This window comes from Nannobrachium achirus (genome assembly GCF_963921795.1).
Source record: "Nannobrachium achirus genome assembly, chromosome: 22".
Taxonomy (NCBI): Eukaryota; Metazoa; Chordata; class Actinopteri; order Myctophiformes; family Myctophidae; genus Nannobrachium; species Nannobrachium achirus.
This window is the reverse complement of record NC_137829.1, coordinates 34967564-34977738: the sequence shown is the minus strand read 5'-3', so window position 1 is coordinate 34977738 and position 10175 is coordinate 34967564. Positions and strand designations below refer to the sequence as shown.

Sequence of the window (10175 nt, the reverse complement as noted above, 5' to 3'; positions counted from 1 at the left end):
CTGAATCTAGAGGCTGATGCCTCACCACCATACAATGGTCCAGTAGGAAATTAGAGCAACAAGTAGTATTTCTTATTTAGCCACTAGTCAATTTATATTAGCAGCTGTAAAAGTAGACATAGGACTCTAGGACTGTCACTAATAAACTCGCTGAACTCTTTGGATAGCCTACATGTGCTCTTTGACACCAGTGCACTATGTTATTGTAGCTCTGGTCCATCGCTTTCACCTCCCGCATTGCTCTCGGTGAAGCTCTGACAGACCCTTCGGGAAACGCATGGACTCGAGATTGTCGGCCCCGCCGAGCGCTCAATACTAGTGAAAATAAACAAAACCGTTTCACTACTCACCAAACCAAAGGTCGTTTTGCGCTGTTGAAAGTCTATTCTCCGCGGTGGTGAACCCCTCAGCACCCCACCTACTCTGTAAAATACATTATTTTTGTCAAGAAAAAAAACGCACCCACCTCGAGCCACCTAGCGGCCACCACAGATACAATGGTTCACAACCCGGAAATAAGCGGCGGTCGAGTTGGATGCACTTTATTTCATGACAAAAATAATGTATTTTACAGAGTAGGTGGGGTGCTGAGGGGTTCACCACCGCGGAGAATAGACTTTCAACAGCGCAAAACGACCTTTGGTTTGGTGAGTAGTGAAACGGTTTTGTTTATTTTCACTAGTATTGAGCGCTCGGCGGGGCCGACAATCTCGAGTCCATGCGTTTCCCGACGGGTCTGTCAGAGCTTCACCGGGAGCAATGCGGGAGGTGAAAGCGATGGACCAGAGCTAATGTTATTGTCAATAACACTAAAAGGAGAGAACAGCCATTTGATCAGATGCTCAAAAATGCAAATGACCTGCCAGATGTGTGGTAAAGTGATAAAGAAAACAACACAAAAAGTGTCACCACAATGGTTTTTAAATTCACACACTATCATCATCAGCCATCACTTTATTCAGAAAAATTGAGCTTTGTTCATTTTGCCATTTGTGATCACATAGAATTTTCTTTTCTTTTTTTCCTATCACAATGCCCAGGTTGAAACTGTTATTCACCTCCTGCTGTTATAATTGTTAATTGATGGTACAATATTTCACAGGAGTCCAGTCTAGGGATGGGACAATATAAAAATGTCTTTATCACGATGATTGTGACAAAATAAATTGTGATTTACGATATTATCGCGATAATCAAAATCCATTATTCTGGGGCAGAACATTTTCCAAAAAATAGCAGATCTACAAGCTCACAACGCGATCAGCTATTTTTTGGCAAAGACATTTGATAGAGAGTGAAAAGAAGACTGTATCAAGTACGTATATTATAAGTACGTTTTACCAATAGAGGGTTTGATTGATTGATTGAATATTTTATTAGACAAAAATGGTCAGTCAATACAATAAAACAATGTAGTAAAGTAGGCGCATCCCAAATAAGTCCTTTTACGGTCTTGTTTACGTCGGAAGTCCTTGGTATTCAATTCATGGACATACAGTAACAAATAGCAAGCAAAAAAAAGACATTCAAAAATCATCGCAGTTATAAAAACACTATATGTACAGGCCACTGAAGCCAGGCTAGGAATCAAGGGGATGGGCTAATGGTACCAGATATGCAGCTAGGCAAATAAAAGGTGAATTGATCCTAGCGCATGACAGAGGACGATATCACGATAAATTAAATTTCCACAATATGATTATCGTGTTTTTTATCACGATAAACGATAATATTGCTTATCGTCCCATCCAGGCCTGGAATTTCGTCAGTTTAGGGGCAAGGCCAATTGGCCTTTGGTGTTGTCAAATTTTTGAGGGCACAAAGGCCAAGTGCCAGGGCAGGAAGGCCATCATTAAAACAATGATTTTAAGTCCACGCCACAGTCATAGTTTATAGTCATAGACTCATCTCTTCAGACTCTTCAGACGTGCACATTTTTGAGCGGTGGTAGACCGCTCCAGCATGGACGTGTGTGTATCCGTGTATGTATGTATGTGTGTATGTAGCCTGAATACCACAGGTGGCCAGAGAGGGTGCTGCTGAGTCTAGCCTGAGCATCAACTGCAATAGGCCTACACACTAGAGGTCTTCACGGGTCCAATTTGAACTACACGAACCCAAAAGGACCCAGGGGAAATGGACCCGGACCCATATGGCCCCGTCTATCATTTGGAATTTGAGAACCGTTACCCGAGCAGCCCCGAGACATGATGGATCCGATCCGAACGGCCCCGTCTGTTATTAGAAAAATTAGATCCGATACCCGAGCAGAACGAGAGATCCGAGACCCGAACCTGTGGCCCCGAAATGAAAGAATGCCAACGTTATTATAGAGTTGTATGAGACATCTTTCTTACCTAACGACGTCGCCAAGCCATGGTTGCAGCTGCTGCTGTTGCTGTCAGCGGCTGTGCCTCTCGTCAAAAAATGATCTTTTCCCAGACCAGTAAGTCAATGCGGACAGTTTGTAAATACAAATAAATCCATGTTTTTATTCCTTCTTCTTTGGCTAGCCAATGCTAATGCTATCGTTTTCTGTCGCATGTGTTGTTCATTATATCTTTCTGCTTTGAGTGTCCATTTTGCTCTGCAGAGCATGACAACACGCAATGACAACTCCATTGTAAACCATTAACCAAAACGTAACGTTAATATCAACAATCTTTGATAATAATAACAATCCAACTGATACAGTGTTGTTGTGACTGTGAGTGAGTTCTAAACTTCTCACACACAACCAATGCATCAGATTACATGCTGCATCTTAGTGCCATCGTGTGGCGTTATCTATTTGGTGCAGTTGTTGCGTTCTCTTTCATTCAATCTCGGCCTGACTCGGCTCCACTCGGGTAACAGGAACCGGGGGCAGACAGCCCTGGCCCCGGCCGGTAAATGCTCGGAAATGGCCCCGTTACCCGGCTCGGGGCGGGTCGGATCGCGGGTAATTTCGGATCTTGGGCAGGTCCGAAGACCTCTACTACACACACACTCCCTCTCTCTCTCTCTCTCTTCTTCTTTCGTGTATCATCATCCTTGATGATTGGTTGACAACATTTTATTTCACAAGATTTCTTGTTACTTAGGGGAAGCCATGGGGCTGGCTGTCGTCTTCTCCCCCTTGCTGACGTCGGCTTAGGCAGGGTTTGAACCACTCACCTTCTCTCTCTCTCTCACACACACACACACACACACACACACACACACACACACACACACACACACACACACACACACACACACACACACACACAGTAGTGCTGTTGCGTAGCCTCCACGACCACCGCTCAGTTCACACAGGTGTGATTTTTTTGTTTACGATGCCTAATGCTGCTTTCAAACCTGAAGCTATTTCTTCTTTTCTAGTCGCGTCTATTGCTTCTCTTTGGTCGCGCTGGTCAGCGTTGGAAATAATATATATGCACGTCAGAATCAAGGCGAAACACCTGGAAAAAAGGGAGTCCCAAAACCAAACACCCAAAACCTTTCCGTGTCTCTGGACAACATCAACGCCGTTTGGCTGTCAGGACGCGATGGGTGGAGCCGGGGGGAAGCTAAGGTCTCTTCACTTGGATTTTTTCAACTGGGGAGAAGATACAGAGAGCGACCGTTCGCGTCATTTGTGCCGCACCCGGTCGTGCGGTGTCTCGTTTTTGCATTCACTCTGTATGTTATCTGCTCAAACTATCCAGGTTCGAACGCAGCATAAAAGGTCCTTTTGCTTTATACTGTATGTTCCAATGTTCATAATGACAAAAAGGACGCCCTAACGAGGACACTTCTCCACTTGTAGCGCCACGCCACAGGAGAGCCATGTCTCAGGAGGGTAACATGAAGACTCCCCTGCTGGCAGCCTCCGACTCTGACGTCTCTGAGCCCCCACTGGGTGGCCCGGGAGGCCCCGTGATCGGCATCCTGGGCTCTGGGGACTACTCTCGCTCCTTGGCCATCCGGCTGCTGGCCTCCGGCTTCAGGGTGGCGGTGGGGAGCCGCGACCCGAGCCGCATCGCTGCGGGGCTGTTCCCCGACGGGGTGGAGCTGCGGTCGCAGGGCGAGGCCGTGGCCGCGGCAGACCGGCTGGTGTTCACCGCGCTCTACCCGGAGCACTACCACAGCCTGGCGGGGTTGAGGGACGTGCTGGCCGGGAAGGTCAGTGGTGTGAAGCACATTAACTTACAGGCCAACTTTGTTTTTTCACAACAAGGGTTCATATTTTAGATTGTAATTAGAGAAAAGAAAAGATGAGTGTTAAACTGTTTTCATGTACTCCTTTCTATCGTTTTAGCCATTTTAATTACTTTGATTTCAGTGGTTGGGGGCATGCGTGTAGGTGGCTAAATGTATCTTTTTTAGACACAATAAGCCCATTCCCAAGATGCACCACAATCTTTCATGGGCAGATGTGACTTAAGTTAAGGGGGCTATTATTTTTACTGAATTGCAGTATTGATACTTTTACCTAAGTAAAACATCTACATTTTGCGCCACTGGGGGAAGGTGCTGGTGGACGTGAGCAATGCGGTCAGCCTGAACGGCGCGGGGCCGTCCAACGCAGAGAGGCTGGCCGAGCTGTTCCCTCGGAGCAGAGTGGTGAAGGGCTTCAACGTCATCTCGGCCTGGGCCCTGCAGACCGGCGCCAACGATGGGAGCAGGCAGGTGAGGATGGGACGATAAGCGATATTATCGTTTATTGTGATAAAAATATCATCATAATAAAAATCATATCGTATTGGAGATTTAATTTATCGTGATATCGTCCTCCCGTCATGCACTGGGATCAATTTACCTTTTATTTGCCGAGCTGCATATCTCTCTATCAAATGTCTTTGCCAAAAAATAGCAGATCTGCTATTTTTTAGCAAATGTTCCGCCCCAGGACAATGGATTTTGATTATCGCGATAATATCGTAAGCATGGCACGATTGAGGCGCTGTGAGCTTTTGCATCTGCTATTTTTGAATAGCCAACGCAGAAATCTAAAATTAATGACACGCATGCTTTCCCAGTTTTAATGGGTTGAACATGGCTGTGCACCGTGTCGTGCATCACAAATGGCGATCTACAAGCTCCCAACACCTGGACTTTAGTTGTGATGCATTGAAACTTGTAGATCTGCTATTATTGGTGTACCACATCAGTATATGTCATTATCTATTCACAGCTTCAGCCATATTAGACCATTTTCTCACTTTATTGACATTGTTTCCAAAGTCATATACATATTACCGAACATACCTGAATAATGGAGTAAATGTGTTGAAAGCAGTAGCTTCCTCAAGAATAAACCAAACCACGGTAGGCTCTGGAAAATTAATGCACTAATGTCAAGTATACTGAGCCAATATAGTATATGTTAATCATTCCAGACCACCTGCATTAAAGGTAATTTTTATCTAATTTTTATCTTATTAGTTTATCTAACTACTGCCCTACAAAGGCAGAGTGCAGTAACTACGTTTTCAGACACACCGACTTATTTGTGTCGCCCAAAGGTCAAATTAGCCTTCATGATATTGGGGGATGAGCAATTAGCTCAAGAAAAGATATACAATCAGTGTAATATCACTTAAATGCCTTTATCTCATTTGGCTGATCAGCTGTAACACTTTTAAACCCATTTTCAGTGAAATTCCTGTATGTAGTTACTGCACTCTGCCTTTGTAGGGCAGTCTGGAACTACTTGGCATCACAGCAGAGTTGAATTCTCTTTGCTTATCTTCATTTTTTTGTATAATTCAAGAGATAACGACGAGATGCGTCTGTGTGCCTCTCCAGGTCTTGATCTGTGGCGACTGTTCTGACTCCAAAGCCGCGGTCCTCCAGCTGGCCCGCCGCATGGGCTTCAGCCCCGTGGACCTGGGCGGCCTGGCAGCGTCCAAGGGCATCGAGGAAGCTCCCCTCCAGCTCTTCCCCTCCTGGGGAGGCCCCATCCTCGCCACCTTCCTCCTCTTCCTCTTCTTCTACGGCTACAACTTCCTGAAGGGCGTGCTGATGCCGTACCTCGCCCACGGCCAGAACAACTTCTACAAGCTTCCGCTGGAGACGGTGAACGAGGCTCTGCCCTCGGTCGCCCTGGTGACACTGGCACTTGTGTATCTGCCAGGTACTAAGACCATTCTTAAGCCCAGGGGTTTAAGAGTCCCATTCTACAAATGTCTTCTAAATCATAATTGTTTTCTGAAAAACCTATGTTTCTATATCAGTGGTTCTCAAACTTTTTAAAATCAAGGACCCCCCATAATTATATTTATGGCCACGACCCCATTTCAAATATTATGTATCAGGGACCAGCAAAGATTTGAGTTACAAATGTTTGCTTAAAAAATATGTATCTTCAAAGATTTGCACACATTTTCATGATTTTTCAAAAAATAGCAGATCTATAAGCTCATAGCGCTGCACTCGGTGCCGCCCTGTGAGCTTGTATATCTGCTATCTGGGATGCTTTTTTGAATTAATCGTCTTATTGATAAATATACTGTTAACATCTAAATAAAACTGAACGAATAACACTATGCGCTTCTCAGTTAACCGTAGTGGTTTGTTTGGTGCTGTATCAATTCATAACTCACTCACCATGACTAGGCGCTGATGATGATTATGAAAGCAAAATTGATGAGACCACCAGTCACAGCAGGTGTCGCCAAATCCACCAAAACCGACAATCTTCACTTTTAACAAGTTGACACTTTAATTCCCAAATGGATGTGTTCACACTGCATAATGCACCTATCTGCTCACCCATTGTAAGTTATGCTGTAATAAGTACAGGGTTCCCACGGTCATGAAATTCCTGGAAATATTTTGTAATTAGAAAGATATTTTTCCAGTACTGGAAAAGTTTTGGAATTGATCATGGGTCCTGGAAGGTCCTGGAAAAAATAGCTTTGCATTGTCTTTGGTTATTGATTTTGTTAATACCTCTGAAACGACAAATTCAACATTGGCCAAATTGTCAAATATCAGAGGCAGAAATTGTGAAAATAGCCGATCTACATGCTTGCGAGGCGTTGTGAGCATGTAGATCGGCTATTTTCACAATAAAACTATGTTAAAAGAAATTCCTCTACTCTTAGTGCTTGTCAGGGTGCCGGGGTCCCCAGTTCAAATATGATTATTTCGGGGGTCACGGCCTGAAAAGGTTGAGAACCACTGGCATACACTGCCTGTATTTGGCCATTGCACATAGGAGTAAGCGACTCGTTATTGAGCTGAATTATTGTTATATAGTCCTGTAAATCGGGTTAAATATTCTGGAAAGGTTTTGGAAAAGTTTGGGAAATTAATTGGTAAAGATGTGTGGGAACCCTGTAAGTAATACAAGTATTATTTCTTTCTTCTACAGGTCTATTGGCTGCCATTGTCCAGCTGGGAAGGGGAACCAAGTATAAGCGGTTCCCTAACTGGCTAGACTTGTGGATGTGTGGCCGTAAGCAGCTAGGCTTGCTGAGCTTCCTGTGTGCTGGCCTCCATGCCGTCTACAGTATGTGTCTGACGCTACGGAGAGCTGCTGGATACAGACTGCTCAATGCAGCCTACCGACAGGTGGGAGAGTGCGCGACATTGCGTTAAGGGATTGAATGAGCATGCTAATTACAGGGTTCCCACGGTCATGAAATTCCTGGAAATATTTTGAAATTAGAAAAATATTTTTCCAGTACTGGAAAAGTTTTGGAATTGATCAAGGGTCCTGGAAGGTCCTGGAAAAATTAGCTGTGCATTGTCTTTGGTTATTGATTTTGTTAATACCTCTGAAACATTGGCCAAATTGTCAAATATTAGAGGCAGAAATTGTGAAAATAGCAGATCTACATGCTCACAACGCCTCGCGTTGCGAGGCGTTGTGAGCATGTAGATCGGCTATAACCACCATGACATAGTTCCATGTAATGATGAATACGTGTATCAAATGAAGACACATGTTAACATTCATTTTCAGTGCTGTCAGGTGGCAGGGATTTGTATCTCCATGTTCGTTACAGTGCTTGCCCAGCATTATGTGTTTGGGACCTCTGTCGATTGCTTTCACACCATGAGTTTTTCACAAGTTGATGCACAAACAAATGCAGAGAGTAAAGTGTGACTAAAGTGTGACTTTGCTCATTAGATGTTTGTGATGTGTTCTCGTCTCTCTAATATCCTCTGCACCATGCTGGGCGGCTGTAACTTCTGGGAGCTCTTTCTACTTTACTTCTTTTCTTTCCCATACTGCATTATTCATGAATCAGAACATAGCAAAGTGAAATGCATACAGATTCATACCCTTTTTGATTGATGGTGGAATTTGTGATGCATATTAGACATGGATCATTAGTAGGAAAGATTTACGTATTACTTTTGATGAATTCGGTTTGATTACATCAATTATTATACATTTTATTAATTATGATTAGTCTTCCAATTTACAATGTTTCTTACACTGGTAGAAATGACTGTGTGTACCAATGTACTTTTCACAGGACCCGTTTAACTTTTGATGCATTATATTATATTGTATGAGAAAGAAGTAGTCGCCAGCACTCAAGGAATCTCCTTTCTACATGATTTTATTTACCTCAATGGACAGAGTCAACGGACGCGTTTCGACCCTTCGGTCTTCTTCAGCGTTGTATCATTGAGGTGAATAAAATCATGTAAAAAGGAGATTCCTTGAGTGCTGGCGTCTGGCGACTACTTCTTTCTCATATGCTATTTTGAGCTGTGCACCTAAAAGCCTTCATCTAACTTGGAGTGTTGCGGGCTGTCTGCTTTATTGCAGATACCTTTCTCTCTTATATTACATTGCCCTGGGTGCCATTAGGACTTAAATCCTAAGGGCATTTTAATTCTCCTGCTTCCATATACTGTACGTCATGTTTTGTTATGAATAACAGATTTCTGCTCATGACTTCATACTTTGAGAATCTGCTCTAATATTTAAATTTCTTTGTTGTTTTGCTTGTCAACTCTTTCCTTTCACTTTCAGGTGAAAGCTGGTGTTGAGAACTCCTGGGAGGAGAAGCAGGTCTGGAGGTCAGACCTCTACCTGTCCTGTGGCATTCTGGGATTTGGAGTTCTCACTTTGCTTGCCGTCACCTCTCTACCCTCAGTGGGAAATGCCCTCAATTGGAGGGAGTTTACTTTTGTCCAGGTAAGTATGTTACAGTTGCATTCATTACAGCAATGTTCATAGATGCACAACTCTATGAAACAATATACTGTATATACAGTGCAAGTAGCGTGCAAGTTACCTATTTAACACATGGGAAGCCAAGGTTTCTAACATTTCTAGCTGTTGCTGTTGCAAAATCTTTATACACTCAGTGACTTAGTGAATTAACCGAAGAGTTTACTGTATTATGCCACACGACAAATGACGTGCTAACAAACAGTCTTTGCATATAAACTTTCCCCTTCTTTCTGTCTCACCAGTCAGGCCTGGGATACGTAGCCTTGACATTCTCCATCATGCACACTCTCTTCTTCGGCTGGGACTTTGCCTTTTTCCCCTGGTCCTACGCTTACTACTTACCACCCGCCTATCTCCTGGCGCTCATCGTGCCCTGCGTGGTTCTGGTGGGTCGGCTCCTCCTGGTGCTGCCCTGCCTGGCGCTCAGACTGGCCAAGATCCGCAGGGGCTGGGAGAGCTCGCGGCACCGCCCACCGAAGACCTGCCAGACAGAGACAGCCAATGGGAATCCGCCTCAGAACTTCAGTGATGTGTGAGGAGCTGCCAATGAGGATGAAGACTGAAGATGGTATGCAGGGGCGTCACAAGGGGGGGAAAGGTGGGACTGGGTTACTAGGGCCCAAGGTGGAGGGGCCTTAATTATTTTATATACTTTAGCTATTGAGAAATAGCAGATCTACAAGCTCAGTGCCGCGCTGCGAGCTTGTAGATCTGCTATTTTTGAAAAAGTCATGAAAATGTGTGCGAATCTTCAAATTTAGCTTCTGGGGGGTCCCTGGAACAAATTATTTTGAGATGGGGGTCCGTGGCTAAATACATATCATTTTGGGGGTCCTTCACATGAAAAGGTTTGAGCACCACTGAAGTAGAAACATATTTTTTTCCCCCCAAAAAAAGAAAAATAAATATTCAAAGGCACACATTTTCAAGATTTTTCAATAGTTAAAGCACAAAATAATTGAAGTGAATCCTTGTACCCAGGGCCCAGAATTTGGTGCGACACCCCTGG

At 44.1% G+C, this 10175-nt stretch overlaps 1 protein-coding gene across 3 annotated transcripts in view; it reads left to right on the top strand.

The window, feature by feature from the left end:
• The window catches only part of steap3 (STEAP family member 3, metalloreductase), a 10492-nt gene extending 420 nt beyond the window's left edge, over window positions 1-10072 (top strand). The window contains exons 1-7 of one of the 3 annotated variants that reach the window (XM_080753059.1): window positions 464-647; window positions 3791-4146; window positions 4495-4653; window positions 5773-6100; window positions 7343-7542; window positions 8963-9127; window positions 9409-10072. In XM_080753059.1, the coding sequence (XP_080609185.1) occupies window positions 3811-4146; window positions 4495-4653; window positions 5773-6100; window positions 7343-7542; window positions 8963-9127; window positions 9409-9702 (1482 nt within the window). In that variant the 5' untranslated portion in view covers window positions 464-647; window positions 3791-3810 and the 3' untranslated portion in view covers window positions 9703-10072. Of the gene's footprint in view, window positions 1-463; window positions 648-829; window positions 4147-4494; window positions 4654-5772; window positions 6101-7342; window positions 7543-8962; window positions 9128-9408 lie in introns of those variants that run through there. The other 2 variants (XM_080753057.1, XM_080753058.1) reach the window with 2 other exon arrangements.
• Window positions 10073-10175: the final 103 nt, after the last annotated feature.